Source organism: Pleurodeles waltl, chromosome 4_1 (assembly GCF_031143425.1).
Source record: "Pleurodeles waltl isolate 20211129_DDA chromosome 4_1, aPleWal1.hap1.20221129, whole genome shotgun sequence".
NCBI lineage: Eukaryota > Metazoa > Chordata > Amphibia > Caudata > Salamandridae > Pleurodeles > Pleurodeles waltl.
Window position 1 is genome coordinate 326,492,999 of NC_090442.1, and position 20,374 is coordinate 326,513,372.

At 46.8% G+C, this 20,374-nt stretch overlaps 1 protein-coding gene across 2 annotated transcripts in view; it reads right to left on the bottom strand.

The window, feature by feature from the left end:
* ANO2 (anoctamin 2) overlaps nt 1–20,374 on the bottom strand; it is a 1,564,866-nt gene that overhangs the window by 34,919 nt on the left and 1,509,573 nt on the right. For both annotated transcript variants that reach the window (XM_069228438.1, XM_069228439.1), the window contains one exon: nt 19,547–19,728. In XM_069228438.1, the coding sequence (XP_069084539.1) occupies nt 19,547–19,728 (182 nt within the window). The remainder of the gene's footprint in view (nt 1–19,546; nt 19,729–20,374) is intronic.

Consider the following 20,374-nt stretch of genomic DNA (forward strand, 5'->3'; position numbering starts at 1 on the left):
GCAAGGGTCGCTCCCCTGGGGGGCAAATTGTATTTAGGCCATTTCTGCCCCCCTTGGGGGCAGATTGGCAGATTTTAGGTCAATCTGCCCCCAAGGGGGCAGAAACCACTAGGCACCTGGGATTTGATTTTTGGCGCCAATGTCACGCAGGGGGAGCGACCCCGTAGGCAAGGGTCGCTCCCGGGGGGGGGGGATGGGGGCTGGGGGGGGGCAAATTTATTTTACGCTATTTCTGCCCCCCCTGGGGGGTAGATCGGCCCTATTATTAGGCCGAACTGCCTCCAGGGGGGGCAGAACCCTCTAGGCACCAGGGAATTTTTTTTTGTTGTGTTGTTTTTTTTTTTGTTTGTTTGTTTTTTTCGAGATGGGGAGCGACCCATCAGGCAAGGGTCGCTCCCCTGGGGGGAAAATTGTATTTAGGCCATTTCTGCCCCCCTTGGGGGCAGATTGGCCGATTTTAGGTCAATCTGCCCCCAAGGAGGCAGAAACCACTAGGCACCGGGGATTTGTTTTTTGGCGCCAATGTCACGCAGGGGAAGCAACCCGTAGGCAAGGGTCGCTCCCGGGGGGGGTGGGGGCTGGGGGGGGGCAAATTTATTTTAGGCCATTTCTGTCCCCCCTGGGGGCAGATCGGCCTATTATTAGGCCGAACTGCCCCCAGGGGGGGGCAGAACCCTCAGGGCACCAGGGCACATTTTTTTGTTGTGTTTTTTTTTTTTTGTTTGTTTGTTTTTTTAGAGATGGGGAGCGACCCATCAGGCAAGGGTCGCTCCCCTGGGGGGCAAATTGTATTTAGACCATTTCTGCCCCCCTGGGGGCAGATTGGCCGATTTTAGGTCAATCTGCCCCACAAGGGGGCAGAAACCACTAGGCACCGGGGATTTGTTTTTTGGCGCCAATGTCACGCAGGGGGAGCGACCCCGTAGGCAAGGGTCGCTCCCGGGGGAGTGGGGGCTGTGGGGGGGAATTTATTTTAGGCCATTTCTGCCCCCCCTGGGGGCAGATCGGCCTATTATTAGGCCGAACTGCCCCCAGGGGGGGGGCAGAACCCTCAGGGCACCAGGGCAAATTTTTTTGTTGTGTTTTTTTTTTTGTTTGTTTGTTTTTTTCGAGATGCGGAGCGACCCATCAGGCAAGGGTCGCTCCCCTGGGGGGCAAATTGTATTTAGGCCATTTCTGCCTCCGTTGGGGGCAGATTGGCAGATTTTAGGTCAATCTGCCCCCAAGGGGGCAGAAACCACTAGGCACCTGGGATTTGATTTTTGGCGCCAATGTCACACAGGGGGAGCGACCCCGTAGGCAAGGTTTGCTCCCGGGGGGGGTGGGGGCCGGGGGGGACAAATTTATTTTAGGCCATTTCTGCCCCCCCCTCCCGGGGCCGGCTGAGCTAGAGGCCAAACTCCACAGGTAGGCACTTTGCAAAAAACACCTCTGTTTTCTGTGAAAAAATATGTTCTGTCCACGTTGTGTTTTGGGCCATTTCCTTTCGTGGGCGCTAGGCCTACCCACAGAAGTGAGGTACCATTTTTATTGAGAGACTTAGGGGAACGCTGGGTGGAAGGAAATTTGTGGCTCCTCTCAGATTCCAGAACTTTCTGCCACAGAAATGTGAGGAACATGTGTTTTTTTTAGCCACATTTTGAGGTTTGCAAAGGATTCTGGGTAACAGAACCTGGTCCGAGCCCCGCAAGTCACCCCATCTTGGATTCCCCTAGGTCTCTAGTTTTCAGAAATGCACAGGTTTGGTAGGTTTCCCTAGGTGCCGGGTGAGCTACAGGCCAAAATCCACAGGTAGGCACCATTTTCTTTAAAAAAATGGGATGTGTCCACGTTGCGTTTTGGGGCGTTTCCTGTTGCGGGCGCTAGGCCTACCCACGCAAGTGAGGTATCATTTTTATCGGGAGACTTGGGGGAACGCTGGGTGGAAGGAAATTTGTAGCTCCTCTCAGATTCCAGAACTTTCTGCCACAAAAATGTGAGGAGCATGTGTTTTTTTAGCCAAATTTTGAGGTTTGCAAAGGATTCTGGGTAACAGAACCTGGTCCGAGCCCCGCAAGTCACCCCTCCTTGGATTCCCCTAGGTCTCTAGTTTTCAGATATGCACAGGTTTGGTAGGTTTCCCTAGGTGCCGGCTGAGCTAGAGGCCAAAATCTACAGGTAGGCACTTCGCAAAAAACACCTCTGTTTTCTCCCAAAATTTAGGATGTGTCCACGTTGCGCTTTGGGGTGTTTCCTGTCGCCGGCGCTAGGCCTACCCACGCAAGTGAGGTATCATTTTTATCAGGAGACTTGGGGAAACGCTGGGTGGAAGGAAATTTGTAGCTCCTCTCAGATTCCAGAGCTTTCTGCCACAGAAATGTGAGGAACATGTGTTTTTTTAGCCAAATTTTGAGGTTTGCAAAGGATTCTGGGTAACAGAACCTGGTCCGAGCCCCGCAAGTCACCCCTCCTTGGATTCCCCTAGGTTTCTAGTTTTCAGAAATGCACAGGTTTGGTAGGTTTCCCTAGGTGCCGGCTGAGCTAGAGGCCAAAGTCTACAGGTAGGCACTTCGCAAAAAACACCTCTGTTTTTTCCCAAAATTTAGGATGTGTCCACGTTGCGCTTTGGGGTGTTTCCTGTCGCCGGCGCTAGGCCTACCCACGCAAGTGAGGTATCATTTTTATCGGGAGACTTGGGGGAACGCTGGGTGGAAGGAAATGTGTAGCTCCTCTCAGATTCCAGAACTTTCTGCCACAGAAATGTGAGGAACATGTGTTTTTTTAGCCAAATTTTGAGGTTTGCAAAGGATTCTGGGTAACAGAACCTGGTCCGAGCCCCGCAAGTCACCCCTCCTTGGATTCCCCTAGGTCTCTAGTTTTCAGAAATGCACAGGTTTGGTAGGTTTCCCTAGGTGCCCGCTGAGCTAGAGGCCAAAATCTACAGGTAGGTACTTCGCAAAAAACACCTCTGTTTTTTTCAAAAATTTAGGATGTGTCCACGTTGCGCTTTGGGGTGTTTCCTGTCGCCGGCGCTAGGCCTACCCACGCAAGTGTGGTATCATTTTTATCGGGAGACTTGGGGGAACGCTGGGTGGAAGGAAATTTGTAGCTCCTCTCAGATTCCAGAACTTTCTGCCACAGAAATGTGAGGAACATGTGTTTTTTTAGCCAAATTTTGAGGTTTGCAAAGGATTCTGGGTAACAGAACCTGGTCCGAGCCCCGCATGTCACCCCTCCTTGGATTCCCCTAGGTCTCTAGTTTTCAGAAATGCACAGGTTTGGTAGGTTTCCCTAGGTGCCGGCTGAGCTAGAGGCCAAAATCTACAGGTAGGCACTTCGCAAAAAACACCTCTGTTTTTTTCCAAAATTTAGGATGTGTCCACGTTGCGCTTTGGGGTGTTTCCTGTCGCCGGCGCTAGGCCTACCCACGCAAGTGAGGTATCATTTTTATCGGGAGACTTGGGGGAACGCTGGGTGGAAGGAAATTTGTAGCTCCTCTCAGATTCCAGAACTTTCTGCCACAGAAATGTGAGGGACATGTGTTTTTTTAGCCAAAGTTTGAGGTTTGCAAGGATTCTGGGTAACAGAACCTGGTCCGAGCCCCGCAAGTCACCCCTCCTTGGATTCCCCTAGGTCTCTAGTTTTCAGAAATGCACAGGTTTGGTAGGTTTCCCTAGGTGCCGGCTGAGCTAGAGGCCAAAATCTACAGGTAGGCACTTCGCAAAAAACACCTCTGTTTTTTTCCAAAATTTAGGATGTGTCCACGTTGCGCTTTGGGGTGTTTCCTGTCGCCGGCGCTAGGCCTACCCACGCAAGTGAGGTATCATTTTTATCGGGAGACTTGGGGGAACGCTGGGTGGAAGGAAATTTGTAGCTCCTCTCAGATTCCAGAACTTTCTGCCACAGAAATGTGAGGGACATGTGTTTTTTTAGCCAAATTTTGAGGTTTGCAAAGGATTCTGGGTAACAGAACCTGGTCCGAGCCCCGCAAGTCACCCCTCCTTGGATTCCCCTAGGTCTCTAGTTTTCAGAAATGCACAGGTTTGGTAGGTTTCACTAGGTGCCGGCTGAGCTAGAGGCCAAAATCTACAGGTAGGCACTTCGCAAAAAACACCTCTGTTTTTTTCCAAAATTTAGGATGTGTCCACGTTGCGCTTTGGGGTGTTTCCTGTCGCCGGCGCTAGGCCTACCCACGCAAGTGAGGTATCATTTTTATCGGGAGACTTGGGGGAACGCTGGGTGGAAGGAAATTTGTAGCTCCTCTCAGATTCCAGAACTTTCTGCCACAGAAATGTGAGGAACATGTGTTTTTTTAGCCAAATTTTGAGGTTTGCAAAGGATTCTGGGTAACAGAACCTGGTCCGAGCCCCGCAAGTCACCCCTCCTTGGATTCCCCTAGGTCTCTTGTTTTCAGAAATGCACAGGTTTGGTAGGTTTCCCTATGTGCCGGCTGAGCTAGAGGCCAAAATCTACGGGTAGGCACTTCGCAAAAAACACCTCTGTTTTTTTCCAAAATTTAGGATGTGTCCACGTTGCGCTTTGGGGTGTTTCCTGTCGCCGGCGCTAGGCCTACCCACGCAAGTGAGGTATCATTTTTATCGGGAGACTTGGGGGAACGCTGGGTGGAAGGAAATTTGTAGCTCCTCTCAGATTCCAGAACTTTCTGCCACAGAAATGTGAGGAACATGTGTTTTTTTTAGCCAAATTTTGAGGTTTGCAAAGGATTCTGGGTAACAGAACCTGGTCCGAGCCCCGCAAGTCACCCCTCCTTGGATTCCCCTAGGTCTCTAGTTTTCAGAAATGCACAGGTTTGGTAGGTTTCCCTAGGTGCCGGCTGAGCTAGAGGCCAAAATCTACAGGTAGGCACTTCGCAAAAAACACCTCTGTTTTCTCCCAAAATTTAGGATGTGTCCACGTTCCGCTTTGGGGTGTTTCCTGTCGCCGGCGCTAGGCCTACCCACGCAAGTGAGGTATCATTTTTATCGGGAGACTTGGGGGAACGCTGGGTGGAAGGGAATTTGTAGCTCCTCTCAGATTCCAGAACTTTCTGCCACAGAAATGTGAGGAACATGTGTTTTTTTAGCCAAATTTTGAGGTTTGCAAAGGATTCTGGGTAACAGAACCTGGTCCGAGCCCCGCAAGTCACCCCTCCTTGCATTCCCCTAGGTCTCTAGTTTTCAGAAATGCACAGGTTCGGTAAGTTTCCCTTGGTGCCGGCTGAGCTAGAGGCCAAAATCTACAGGTAGTCACTTCGCAAAAAACACCTCTGTTTTTTTCCAAAATTTAGGATGTGTCCACGTTGCGCTTTGGGGTGTTTCCTGTCGCCGGAGCTAGGCCTACCCACGCAAGTGAGGTATCATTTTTATCGGGAGACTTGGGGGAACGCTGGGTGGAAGGAAATTTGTAGCTCCTTTCAGATTCCAGAACTTTCTGCCACAGAAATGTGAGGAACATGTGTTTTTTTAGCCAAATTTTGAGGTTTGCAAAGGATTCTGGGTAACAGAACCTGGTCCGAGCCCCGCAAGTCACCCCTCCTTGGATTCCCCTAGGTCTCTAGTTTTCAGAAATGCACAGGTTTGGTAGGTTTCCCTAGGTGCCGGCTGAGCTAGAGGCCAAAATCTACAGGTAGGCACTAAGCAAAAAACACCTCTGTTTTCTCCCAAAAATTTGGATGTGTCCACGTTGCGCTTTGGGGCGTTTCCTGTCGCGGGCGCTAGGCCTACCCACACAAGTGAGGTATCATTTTTATCGGGAGACTTGGGGGAACATAGATTAGCAAAGCAAGTGCTATTGCCCCTTGTCTTTCTCTACATTTTTTCCTTCCAAATATAGGAGAGTGTGTAAAAAAGACATCTATTTGAGAAATTCCCTATAATTCACATGCTTGTATGGTCACCCCGGAATTCAGAGATGTGCAAATAACCACTGCTCCTCAGCACCTTATCTTGTGCCCTTTTTGGAAATGCAAAGGTTTTCTTGATAGCAATTTTTTACTCTTTATATTTCAGCAAATGAATTGCTGTATACCCGGTATAGAATGAAAACGCACTGCAGGGTGCAGCTCATTTATTGGCTCTGGGTTCCTCGGGTTCTTGATGAACCTACAAGCCCTATATATCCCCGCAACCAGAGGAGTCCAGCAGACGTAACAGTATATTGCTTTCCATAATCTGACATTGCAGGGAAAAGTTACAGAGTAAAACGTAGAGAAAAATTGATGTTTTTTTCACCTCAATTTCAATATTTTTCTTTTTCAGCTGTTATTTTCTGTAGGAAACCCTTGTAGGATCTACACAAATGACCCCTTGCTGAATTCAGAATTTTGTCTACTTTTCAGAAATGGTTAGGTTTCTGGGATCCAGCATTGGTTTCATGCCCATTCCTGTCACTGACTGGAAGGAGGCTGAAAGCACAAAAAATTGCAAAAATGGGGTATGCCCAGTAAAATGCCAAAATTGTGTTGAAAAATTGGGTTTTCTGATTCAAGTCTGCCTGTTCCTGAAAGCTAGGAAGCTGCTGAGTCTAGCACTGCAAACCCTTTGTTGATGCCATTTTCAGGGGGAAATCCACAAGCCTTCTTCTGCAGCCACTTTTTCCAATTTTTTTGAAAAAAACGAAATTTTCACTGTATTTTGGCCAATTTCTTGGCCTCCTTCAAGGGAACCCACAAAGTCTGGGTACCTCTAGAATCCCTAGGATGTTGGAAAAAAAGGACGCAAATTTGGCTTGGTTAGCTTATGTGGACAAAAAGTTATGAGGGCCTAAGCGCGAACTGCCCCAAATAGGCAAAAAAAGGCCTGGCACAGGAGGGGGAAAAGGCCTGGCAGCGAAGGGGTTAAAAAGCCAGAAGTGAGGCTAGGGCGAACCTAGAATGGCAACTCTGATATGAAAAGGAAAAACAAGCAAACTGCCACAAACAAATGATGGCATTAAATATTGGTGCTTCAATCTGAGCTATCCGCTCTTGATTACACAGGACAGATTGTGTTCTCCTGTGAACTAAACAGTCATATTACTTAGCTGGAAAATAGTTTTGAAATGACTTGCTTCCCAGTTAAAAACCAAAGTGAATGCAGACAGGGTAAAAGAAATAGTAGACCACACAAGACAGACAGACAGTGGATGGATAGCAGAGGCGTTTCAACTCTTTTACCAAAATCATTGTAGAAAGGAGGTAAAGGTAACCTATGAGACAGAGGGGGATATTCTAACTTTGGAGGAGTGTTAATCTGTCCCAAAAGTGACGGTAAAGTGACGGATATACCACCAGCCGTATTACGAGTTCCATAGGATATAATGGACTCGTAATACGGCTGGTGGTAAATCCGTTACTTTTCCGTCACTTTTGGGACGGATTAACACCTCCTCCAAAGTTAGAATAACCCCCAGAGTGTTCTCTACATAATCATCTTAGATACAATAGTTCTGGATGGTGAGCCCAAAGTAGTCTACGACAAAGGTAGAGGGTATATGTGCTATCTGCTAACTTAAACTGGAGAGAGCAACAAGCTCAGACTGCTAGCCCGGTGTCTTTTTGAAACTGCTCTGCCATACTCTGATACTCATACTAACAAATCTATTGAATGATTTTTGGGGAATAGGGGAAATAACCAAATCAATGGGAGAGGCAAAGGTGGTGGTTATCCTTAAGCAGGGCAAAGATTCCTCTCATTGTGCATTAAACAGACCAATATCTCTGTTAAATATATCGAAAAATGTCTTTGTTAGCATCTTAGTTATGTGCCTGCATCCTCTCCTACCTCAGTTGATTGGGTGAGACCACTGAGGGTTTTCTTCTGAGCTGACACTAGGGGGACAACACCAAGAAACTCCTACACATCCCAGAACACACAAAACGGAAATTTTGCAATGTTTTGCTGTTTTTGCTGAACTCAGGAAAGGCATTCAAGAGGGTTAACGGGACAGCCATGGAGCAAATATTGCAGACAATAGCCTTTGGATGATGCTTTAATACATGTTAATCGCCAGCTATTGTTTACTCAGGACCTGTGTTATATGATGATTGAGTGCAGTACCATGCAGGGCTTCTTTCTTTTCCCACCCTAATTTCTCTGACACTTTGGCAAAACACAATCAGAGAGTATATCAAAGAGGTCACTATAGGCAAAGACAAGTTCATTCTGACAATGTTTGTAGATTAGATGATGGTCTTTTTAGCAGACTCGTAGCTCTATATGTCACCACTTCTAAAGGAACTTGAAGACTACTGTGTAGTGCCAGGCTTTACTATCAAGATAAAAAATTTAGAGTTACTGCTACTTAATCTCCTACAACAACAGATAGAATCACTAAGCTGTCAGATCCTCATCCAATGGAAAGCAGAGACAGTACTTTGGAAAACAGAAACAGAAACATAGCTGTGAATCCAATTGGGTCGAACCACCACACTGGTGGCGAAGCTATAAAAGAAATCAGGCAGGGTTTTCAAAATGGCATGTGAACCACTTCTCATGGCTAGGCAGGATAGCAATAATTAGAATGAAAGAGTTGCAGAAAATTCTACATTGCTCTTACATGTGTAATCATTGAACAACTGCAGGCTTTAATCAATAACTACATGTTGCAGGGAAAGTCACCAAGGTTAGCAGGCAAAATATAAAACAAGGAGTGTTGGCTGTGCCTAGTGAAGTGGTCAAAGTAGAAAAGGTGTGACAATGCTGTTTTATTGATCACATTATATTAGGTATCCCACTATGGCAAGACCCTTGGCTTCCAATATGACACAGAAGCTGGGGATTATATTCCTCTCGTATTACGTGGACCATGTTGTCTGTATGGGACAGATTGACTTTGACGCGTAGTACTCACATCAGTTCCCTCAACATGCACACCTTACCTAGTTTAATTCAGACTGTACCCGTAAATGGAAAAAGAGGTTACAAAAGTGGAAGAAGAGATGTGTCATGGTAAGTTTGCTTTTCATGAGTTTGAGGATGTAAAGAAACACCATGAGATCCTACAAACAGAATGATTCTCCTTTATAAAGGTCAGGTGCTTCATTCATCGATCACAAATGAGGCCGCATGCCTGTTAATGATTTTTTTTCAAATGTTGGAAGTTGGGACATATTATAAGAAAATGGTGTCACCACTATACAGGCAGCTGGTAGACCTAGCCTCAGGCAATAAGACTTGATAAAGCTGTTAAACACAAGGAATAAACATACACACAATAGCTCATATTTCAGTCGAAAGCGCTAAGAAAAGGGAAACCGAGTGTTAAGTTTTGACACATTGGTATAGGACCTCAGACAAAATAGGAGCGTGGGACAAATCAAGCTCTAGTCTTTGTTGGAGGGGACGTGGAGCAACGGGCACTTTAACAAACGTACTGTCGCACTGTCCCAAATTGAAAAGATAGTTGAGGAAGGCTCTGAAAGAGATACTGCAAGCTTTTTATAAACAGATACAAAAATACCCGGGACTGGTTCTCCTGGGTCTTTCGTTCCAGGCCAGGAGATCTCATAAAACACCAAGAGATAAATTACTTGCAGTCACCCTGCATAGTGGCTCCCCAGGGGATTCTGTCACAGTGGGGAAAAGAAACATTACAAACAACCCAAGACAGATTGCTAGATAGTTATGTAAAGATTACATTGTCGCTGGAACCGTACGAGACTGAATAGGCACCTGTCATCATTATCCTATCAGTTGAATATAAGTTACTTTCTTGCCCACCTTACCCTAAAGTACTATACCTCATTCTAGGGGAATTATCACAAGCCCAGCACTAAATATAGTAGCAAAGACAGATGCAATCAGTGTAAATCACCATGAATTTTGCAACCATAAAAACCTGGATGTACAGAGAGATGTTGATAGACCAGGGTATTGCCATTTAAAGGAGGGGGGATGGGGTGAAATGTTGTATTTTTGTGGGTATTTACATTCTTCTATTGCTTGACCCCCGCTGGCCTAAGGATGAAGGCAGTGGTATGAGAATTTGAACAAAAACGAAAGACTCACCTCTACAAAGTGCAGTATAGTCCCACCCTCCATCCCGCCCCCAACTTTGTAAACAATTGTTGCTTATAATCTTGGCTGCCTCTCTAATAAAGCAATATCTTACCACTGGATTTTAAGCACATATATAAGTAAGATAAGCGATGGGGAACTATACAGGGTGAAAATTAGTTAGTGTTAGACTTATCGTACTTGGCGAGGTCTACCTTAACTTTTTGCCTCTGTTTCCCAGTTTGTTGATGTGTGCTTTGTGGAGCTATCATGCAGTTGCTGCTTCTGCCAGAGTAAGAGGACAAAGACTGGACTTTGTGTTGCCTTCCTTCTTGTGAAGAACTCTCCAAGGGCTTGATTTAGAGCTTGCCTCCTGTTGTTTGAAGTCTCAAGGACAGCAAAGACTTCTCTCTGCCAGCACTTGGAGTCTCTGGAGAGACTCCTACCCTGCCAGGTGGTGCCCATCCAGTTCCTGGGGCCCTGAAAGGAGAAGCTGGCAGCCCAAGAGTAAGAAATCCACGCACCGACCGCTGTGTGGAGAAAAGATTGACGCAAGTCCGAAATGCGGCTGAAAAATTGACGGGCCACCAGCCTTGCGGCTGAAAACTGACGCTCACCTGCACTGCGACCTGAAGAGCGACACCCGGGGCTGGAGAAACAATGCACAGCATCGCTGACCGAGGCTGGTGAGATCGCAACCCGCACTGCGTGGTTTTCAGATCATTGTGCGGCTGGATTTCCAATGCAAACACCGTTGGGCGTGTAAAAAAATTTATGCAAGACCGACTCGGACCCGAAAGTGCTGACTGGATCGAAGCATCACTCTCCTGCAGAGAGAAGAAACTACGCATGCTGACCCTACAAAAGGAGAAACAACGCAAGGTCTCGCTCTTGAGTGAAATCAACACATCGCAAGCCCTTTTTTGAAGCACACTCGCCCGTGAGGGGTTATTTTTGACGCTCTCAAAGTACATTTTCACGCTAACAGTGTTAGTGTTTGTTTAAAATCATAGGAAGACTCTTTGGTTTTTAATTGATATCTTGACTTGTGTATTTGGTCCTGTTTTGTTTAGATAAATATTCTCTATTTTTCTAAACCTGTGTTGTGTCATTTTGTAGTGTTTTCAGTGAGTTACTGTGTGTGTTGGTACAAATACTTTAAACCTAGCACTCTGAAGTTAAGCCTACTGCTCGTGCCAAGCTACCAAGAGGGTAAGCAGGGGTTAGCTGAGGGTGATTCTCTATTACCCTGATTAAATTGAGGGTCCTTGCTTGGACAGGGGGTAACCTGACTGCCAACCAAATACCCTATTTCTAACATTGGTGATCAGCGGTTGGGATTGGACTTGTATTTGTACTTGATATACAGTGATTAAGTGTACACCACTGTTTTGAGTGCAGACCACTATGTGACCACATACTACTTGTCTTGTGACTTTTGCTTTTTCTCTTTTTCTTGCATTTTTTCCTACATCCATTTTTTGTGGTAATCTTTGATTGGCTTCTGAACTTCATTTGGGAACTTGTTTTCTGCCTTTTGGAACTTTGTACTTTTGTTGACTTTTCATCATGTCCCAATCCGGAAATGCATCAGTTGGAACTGCTTTTGACCTAGAGAAATTGGATAGCTATACCAAGGCTCAGTTAAAGCAGTTCTGTAAAAGTTTTGACTGTCCAATTAAGAGCTCATCCAAGAAGGAGGAGCTGCAAAAGGCACTGAGGGCCTGGGTGACAGCCAAAAACACTGAAGGGCACACAGAGGAGCAGGAGGATGAGGAGGAGGAAGAGCATTCCATACACAATGGTATTGTGGGTGGGCCTGTTATACCCAGAGAGATGGTCTCCAGGGCAGGAAGCAGTGTCTCATCAAAGGGTCTAACCCCTGAAGAATTGCAGGACAGACAGGCAGAGAGGGGGCACCAGAGGCAGTTGGAAAAAATGAGGATGGCCATTGAGGAGAAAAAGTTGTTGTTGGATCATGAGCTCAGCTTGAGGGAGCTGGATCAGACGAGCCAGTCTAGTAGGGATGGTGGCACCCACATCACAGTGCAGCCTGAAAGGAGGGTGCACATTCCTAAAGATCCTGTGAAGGAGCATAAAAGGGTAGATGACATATACTTGTGGTTTAAGGGGTATGAGCCTCCTCTCCATATGAATCTGGTCCCTGAAGCTCATTGGGGGGTGGGTCTCTGGAAGCAGTATGAGGTAGAGGGGAGGGATACACTGAAAGCCTTAGGGGATGCTCAGAATCTCACCTACACTATCATGAAGGATGCCCTACTCACAAGGTATGGTCTCACCCCTGAGCAGTATAAGGATAAGTTTAGGTCCTTCAAGAAGAAGGAATCCCAAACATGGTTGGAATGTGTATATTCTTAATGCAGGTCACTGGATGGTTGGGTGAAGGGCAGTAAGGTAACTACATTTGAGGGACTTTACAATCTGATAGCTTGGGAGAACTTGTACAGTTTATGTTTTCCAGAGCTGCTCCAGCACCTGATTGACAGCAAGCTGACTGATCCCAGGAAGCAGACCGCTGGGAGAGCACCAGGGTCCAAAAGAGGTATGGGGGAGACCACGCCAAGGGTGGGCAGGGTCTCTCTCAGAAGAAAGGGGGGATAAGGGTAAACAGGGGGAGTTCTTTAAAGGGCCCCAAACTGATTCCCAGGGTAAGGATTCCCATCCCCCAGTGAGAAGAAGCCAAGGTTCTCCAAAGGGAAGCCAGTGGCAGCTGGTCCCCCACGTAAGTGCTATGCATTTGACCAGATGGGTCATGAGAGGGGGACCACAAATATCCCAAAAGTACACCAGCACTCACTGGTGCGCCGTCTCAGGGTTTGGCCAGTGTAGCGCTTGGAGAGGAGTTGGTTCCAGGTGGGTGGGAGCCAGCTGAGATGACCCTTGTCTCACTAGGGGACAGTGCGATGGTCCAGAGAACCCTCGCGCCGAGAACACTAAGAAGTACAGGCAGTGGGTGACCATCAATGGACAGAGGGTGAAGGCTCCGAGAGACACAGGAGCCAGTGTGATTACAGTGAGGAGTCAACTGGTGTCTGAAGAGCAGATTGATCCCCGGGTACTTCACCAAGTAGTTGCAGTGGACAACTCAGAGTGCTTTTGCAGAGTGGCGCATGTTCCCTTTGAATGGGGGGGTCTCAGGTTCCTTGAAGGTAGCTGTGAGTCCAACCATGCCTGTTGATTGTTTGCTAGGCAATGACCTGGAGTATTTCCCTTGGAAGGAGGTGGAACACAGGTCTCACTTGGAGATGTTGGGTCTGCCTGGGTGGGTATGCGTATCCACACGGTTAATGGCAGCCCATCAGGGTGGTCAAGAGCCCCTAGAGCCTTGAACAGTGGCCCAGAGTACCGCCAAAAAGTGGAAGGGCAGGGGGTGCGGGAAACCAAGCCCAGAAGTTCCTATGGTTTGGGAGGAGGCGGAACCTGAGGGTGACACCCTAGAGCCTACAGGGGAACAGGTGGCTGAACTGGGTGAGGTCCCCGACCTGTCACAGTGGCAGCAGGAAGGGGGGCCCACCAGGGAAGCATTCTGTGCAGCACAGAGGACATGCCTTACTTGGGAAGGTTTGCAGCAGTAGGTTGCAGACCAGGCGGCTGGCAAGCAGCCAGGATCACACCTGATTTATTGGGAGGATGACCTCCTGTATAGTGAACCTAAGGTTCCTGAGCCTGGGTCAGCCCGTGTGCTGGTGGTACCCCAGTGCTTCAGGGCCTTCCTACTGGGGTTGGCTCATGATGTGCCTTGAGCAGGACATTTGGGGCAGGACAAGACCTTTTAGAGGCTTGTCACCCACTTTTACTGGCCCCTAATGCACAGGCACGCAGATGCACATTGCAGGTGTTGCCAGACTTGTCAGTCAAGTGGCAAGAGTGGGGGGAAATGTAAGGCTCCCCTCCAACCTTTGCCTGTTGTCAGTACTCTCTTTGAGAGGGTAGGTATTGACATTGTGGGGCCTCTGGATCTCAAGACAGCCATGGGCAACAGGTTCATCCTCGTCTTGGTGGACCGTGCCACCCGGTACCCAGAAACCATTCCTTTGAGATCAATCACTTCCCCTGTGGTGGGTCGTGCTTTGATGGGGATTTTTACCCGCATGGGGTTCCCCAAGTAAGTGATATCTGATAGGGATACCAACTTCATATCCACGTATATGAAGTCTCTGTGGAAGGAGTGTGGGGTAACCTACAAGTTCACCACCCCTTACCACCCCCAAAGTAATGGTCTGGTTGAGAGATTCAACCGTACCTTGAAAAACATGATCATAGGCCTGTCAGAGCCCCTGAGGTGGAAGTGGAACGTCCTCTTGCCATGCCTTTTGTTCGCCTACAGGGAGGTGCCTCAAAAGGGACTTGAGTGTAGTCCCTTTAATCTCATCTATGGCCACCCTGTGAGGGGACCTTTAAGTCTGTTCAAGGAGGCTTTGGAAAAAGCTCCTTGTAAACCCCCCCAGGATGTATTCAGCTACATGCTGGCTCTGAGAAACCAGACTGCCTGCTTCAGGAGTCTCGCACAGGAGAACCTGGAAGCAAGCCAGGAGGACATGAAACGCTGGTATGACCAGAATGCCACTCTAGTCGAGTTTCAACCTGGGCAAAAAGTGTGGGTGATGGCACCAGTGGAGCCTAGGGTGCTCAACGACAAGTGGACTGGGCCATTTGAGGTGGTGGAGCAGAAGAGTGAAGTCACCTACCTGGTGGACTTGCAGTCTCCAAAGAACCCTATAAAGGTCCTGCATGTCAACTGCCTCAAGCCACACTTTGAGCGGACTGAACTGTCCATGCTCCTTGTGACAGATGATGGGGTGGAGGAGGAGAGAGAGCCTCTTCCTGACCTCCTGTCTGCAGGAGAGAAAAATGAATCTGTAGAGGGAGTGATCTTTTCCACCTCCCCGACTGAAGAGCAGCCGAGTGACTGTCACCATGTGTTGGGACAGTTTGCCTCACTGTTTTCCCTGATCCCAGGTATCATACTTGTGCATACATGATGTGGACACTGGGGACAGTCCACCCATTAAACAGAAGGATTACAGGGTTACTGACAGGGTCAGGGCTTGCATTAAGGATGAAGTATCCAAAATTGTTATTGAGTTATTGAGCACTCCAGCAGTCCTTGGGCCAGCCCAGTGGTATTCGTCCCAAAGGCTGCTGCACCTGGTGCCACTCCAGAACTCCGGTTCTGTGTGGACTACCGGGGACTCAATGCAGTCAGCAAGACTGACGAACACCTAATCCCCCGAGCTGATGAGCTCATTGACCGGTTGGGAGCTGCCAAGTACCTCAGTACATTTGACTTAACGTCTTGGTACTGGCAGATTGCCTTAACTGAGGGGGCCAAGGAGAGGTCAGCATTTTCTACCCCAGATGGACACTTTCAATTTAAAGTGATGCCATTTGGGATGAATAATGCCCCTGCCACCTTTCAGAGGTTGGTCAACCAGGTGTTGACTTGGCTGGATGAGTTCAGTGCCACCTACCTGAATGAGATTGCTGTGTTTAGTTCCACATGGGAGGAACACCTGCAACACCTCTGGAGAGTGTTAGAGACCCTGCAGAAGGCAGGCCTCACTTTTAAGGCGAGCAAGTGCCAAATAGGGCAGGGTTCTGTGGTGTACTTGGGACACCAGGTGGGGAGTGACCCGGTGGCATCCCTACAGCCAAAGATTTATACCATTCTGCTTGGGAGCCTCCCAAGACCCAGACTGAAGTGAGAGCCTTCTTAGGTCTCACAGGATAATACAGGAGGTTTGTCAAGGGGTATGGTACCATTGTTACCCCCTTGACTGAGTTGAATCAACCCAGGAAAGTGATCTGGACAGAGGCTTGCCAGAATGCTTTTGATGTCCTGAAGGCTGCCATGTGCACAGCACCTGTACTGAAGGCACCTGACTACTCCAAGGAGTTTGTTGTGCAAACAGACGCCTCAGAGCATGGTATTGTAGCAGTACTCTCACAGCTTAATGACGTGGGCTTAAATCAACCTGTAGCCTTCATTAGCAGGAGGTTAATTCCCAGGGAATATAGGTGGAGTGCTATAGAACATGAAGCTTTTTCTGTGGTCTGGGCGCTGAAGAAGCTAAGACCCTACTTGTGTGGGACTCACTTCCAGGTTCAGACCAACCACAGGTCCCTCAGATGGTTAATGCAGATGAGGGGTGAGAATCCAAAACTGTTGAGGTGGTCCATTTCCCCACAGGGGATGGACTTTACGGTGGGAACACAGTCCTGGTACAGAACACGCCAATGCTGATAGTCTGTCCAGGTTCTTCCGCCTTAGTGATGAGAACTCCCATGAGGTTGGGTAGTTGCTCCCCACTTTCAGCTGGGGAGGACACGTGTTAGACTTTTCATCCTTGGTGTGGTCTCCCTTAACGTTGTGCCTCTGTTTCCCAGGTTGTTGATGTGTGCTGGACTCTGTTTTTTCTGTTTTTGTTACTCTGGGCACTTTACCGCTGCTAACCAGTGCTAAAGTGCAAGTGCTCCTTTACCAAATGTGTATGTAATTGGTTCATCCATGATTGGCATGTTTGATTTACTAGTAAGTCCCTAGTAGAGTGCACTAGAGGTGCCCAGGGCCTGTAAACCAAATGCTACTAGTGGGCCTGCAGCACTGGTTGTGCCACCCACATAAGTAGGTCTGTAATCATGTCTCAGACCTGTCACTGCAGTGTCTGTGTGTGCAGTTTTAACTGTAAATTCGACTTGGCAAGTGTACCCACTTGCCAGACCTAAACCTTTCCTTTTCTTACATGTAAGACACCCCTAAGGTAGGCCCTAGGTAGCCCCAAAGGCAGGGTGCAGTGTATGATTAAGGTAGGAGATGTAGTAATATTGCTAAATTCGTTTTTCACTGTTGAGAGGCCTGTCCCTCTCATAGGCTAACATGGGGGCTACCTTTAAATATGATTAAAGTCTAGATTCCCTTTGGGAGCAGATAGACATGTGGAGTTTGGGGTCTCTGAGCTCACAATTTAAAATTACATCTATTAGTAAAGTTGATTTTAAAATTGTGTGTTTGAAATTGCCACTTTTAGAAAGTGAGCAGTTTATTGCTTATACCATTTCTGTGCCTCTGACTGTTTGTGGATTCCCTGTCTGGGTCAGTTTGACGGTTGGTCTGGTTGAACCTCTCACTAGACAGTGACACAAAGGGAGCTGGGGTGTAGTCTGCATTTCCTGAAGAGCCATCTGTGCTATGAGGGAGGGGAGGGGTGGTCACTCACATCTGAAAGTACTGTGCCTGCCCTCACACAATGCAGTCTCCAACCCCCTGGTGTGTGTCTGGGGACTGGCCAACAGAGAGACTTTTCTTTGAAGTAGGCCTACTTCAAAGGGCAAAATGGGTATAGGAAGGGCACCCAAAACCACAGACTTTAAAACACTTCTGGAAACCAAGAGGAACCTCTGACTGTGACTGTGCCTTGTGGAGCTATCCTGCAGTTGCTGCTTCTGTCAGAGTAAGAGGACAAAGACTGGACTTTGTGTTGCCTTCCTTCTTGTGAAGAACTCTCCAAAGGCTTGCTTTAGAGCTTGCCTCCTGTTGTTTGAAGTTTCAGGGACAGCAAAGACTTCTCTCTGCCAGCACCTGGAGTATCTGGAGAGACTCCTACCCTGCCAAGTGATGCCCATCCAGTTCCTGGGGCCCTGAAAGGAGAAGCTGGCAGCCCAAGAGTAAGAAATCCATGCACCGACCGCCGATCGACGCAACTCCGATCTGCGGTTGAAAAAGATTGCAACCTGCGCTGCGTGGTTTTCGGATCATCGTGCGGCTGGATTTCAGACACAAACACCTCTGAACGTGTAAAAATGGCACAAGGCCTGCCTGGACCCGAGAGTGCTGATCGGATTGACGCATCGCTCTCCTGCGGAGAGAAGAAACGACGCAGGCTGACCCGACTAAAGGAGAAACGACGAAAGGTCTTGTCTCGCTCGTGAGTGAAATCAACGCCGCAAGCCCTTTTTTGATGCACACTTGCCCGTGCTGGGTTATTTTTGACACGCCCAAGGTACATTTTCATGCTAACAGCGTTAGTGTGTGTTTAAAATTTAATGAAGACTCTTTTTGTTTTTTTATTGATAACTTGACTTGTGTATTGATTGTAGTGATTCTCTATTACCCTTACTTGAGTGAGGGTCCTTGCTTGGACAGGGGGTCACCTGACTGCCAACCAAAGACCCCATTTCTAGCAGTTAGTCTCACCCTTTGGTGCATGGGGTTGAGATATGAAGGGACAGCTTTCTTCCTTTCAAACACATTCCCTACTGGGTGATTAGAGTTCAGACAGGCAGTGCCTTAGAACACTCAGAGATGACCGCACATTTTTTAAAGTCAAGATCTCACTTGTTCTGTTACACCCTACAGAAAAGGCCAATGAAATCATCTTGAAAGCATATTACTGTTTTCATTTCAAGTTTGACATTTTACAGCAAAACGCCATTTGCTATTCCATCCATTGCCAGAATGGCATATGTGATTCATAGGCTTTGATATAAGACTTTATTCCCTTTAACTACAATGAGTTGCTGGTTTAAGATAAATAAACAGTAATTATATTAAATCTGATAGTAAGATAGATAAGCTACAGTAATTAATAGGCTCTTTTTAATTTGCAAAAAAAACATAGGTGAAGGAACGAAAGTTGTTCTTCTTTGCCCAACGCAGGTGATGCCACCGTGGGGGCTGCTGAATACCATGGCTGCCTAGTTTTGGTTCCTACTAATGGCTTCTTTTTACACCTTATACTTCCTGTCACTTTATCTCATTCTTGCAGACTCTTTTTCATCTTAGTCCTTTCCCTTTGTCACTTTTTTCCTTGCTTTCTCCCCTCTTTCTTTCTCCCCACTCTTGCACTGCGTCAAAGTCTGATGATATCATGCTAATGCGTGGGCCCCAAGAATGTAAGAATGTAATTAGTGCTCAATTTCTGAACTTATTTGCAGGTGCCCATCACCTGCAAATAAGTTCAGAAATTGAGCACTAATTACATTCTTACGTTATATTTACGTTACGTTATATTACGTTATATTTGTTGTTACATTAATTATCAATAAGAGTTGCTTTGTTACAAAGCTGTACACTCATTTATAGACAGTCGATCAGTTTTCTTCATCTTCAGACACAGTGAGCATATTGAATTTAAAGCCCAGCCATCTACAAATCTCACCTGCGTTCCCAGGATTCAAATAGATTTATAACCAAATGAGTATTACGTTGTATTTTGTTTTGTTGTCGTGAATAGCTCCAGTACTGAGCTGGAAGAACCCTGAGCATGACATATAGGATACACAGAACGTTTGTGTTATCACAATAGATGCTGTCTCTCTAAAAAAACACAGATCAGTGAAGTCTTCATAGTGGTCTTGTTTTGTTGCACACCATCTAACTAGAGATGGACTGACAGAGCTCTTTAACCGTAATGTAAATTTTGGGTTGACACAAGCATTCAAGATTGTGCACTGACAAACCAGGTAAATGTAACACACACACACGCACCCAAACACACACGTTTTAGTCTTAACAGTTAACACTATTATAAAACTATAGGGTCTATTGCAGAACATTTAAAAAATCACATTACCTGCAGAATGTCACACCCTGTGTATAATCGGAATTGTAGGGTTGCGTTCCTTCTTTGAGGTCACTGACATTAAAATATGAGAGCGTGTGATTGATGAAGCCATGCATGGTCCCGTTTTGACTGTACATATACTGATACACAAGACGTGGGATGAAGTCTGATGTGACTGAAATTACAAACGCCTGAGGGACAAAAGATAATCATTTAAGTTTACTCGACGAAATGTATTGCAAATGAATGACCAGTACAGTCTTTGAGGAGGATGACGTTGTATAGATGGAAGCCATGTTAACCACACAGTGATATATTGTTTATGCCTCAAAGCAATCCATATTTTATAAACGCAGGTAAAATCGAATCATAGTATTTCAGTAGCATTTTTTATTTGCACTCAATACCCTTTCAATGCCTTATACTCCAAGAAAATAAAATACAAAAACAAACAAAGCACAGTAAACAACCCAAAATTCGATAATTAAAGGTGCACCAAAATTTGCCATTAGAGATTTTACATCACAGAGAGAAGATAAGGACACCAAAGCCACCAGACAACAACTTTGGAAGGACATTGGCTCACAGATGGGTCTCATATCAACATGAAGGAGTGAAACACACTCCAGTGACCCATGGAAACAAACGATGCTGCCATGGGTACCATAAATCACAAATTAGAAACATCAGTCACTTGCACAGTTTAATAAAAAGTTTCAAGACCCATCTCCTTAAGAGTTATCCCCTGGAACAACCCACAGCCGAAACACTAACAATATCTAAGAATGCTTCTTACCAGCAATTCCCAGACTACCATCCTGAAAGCTATGCCCACCT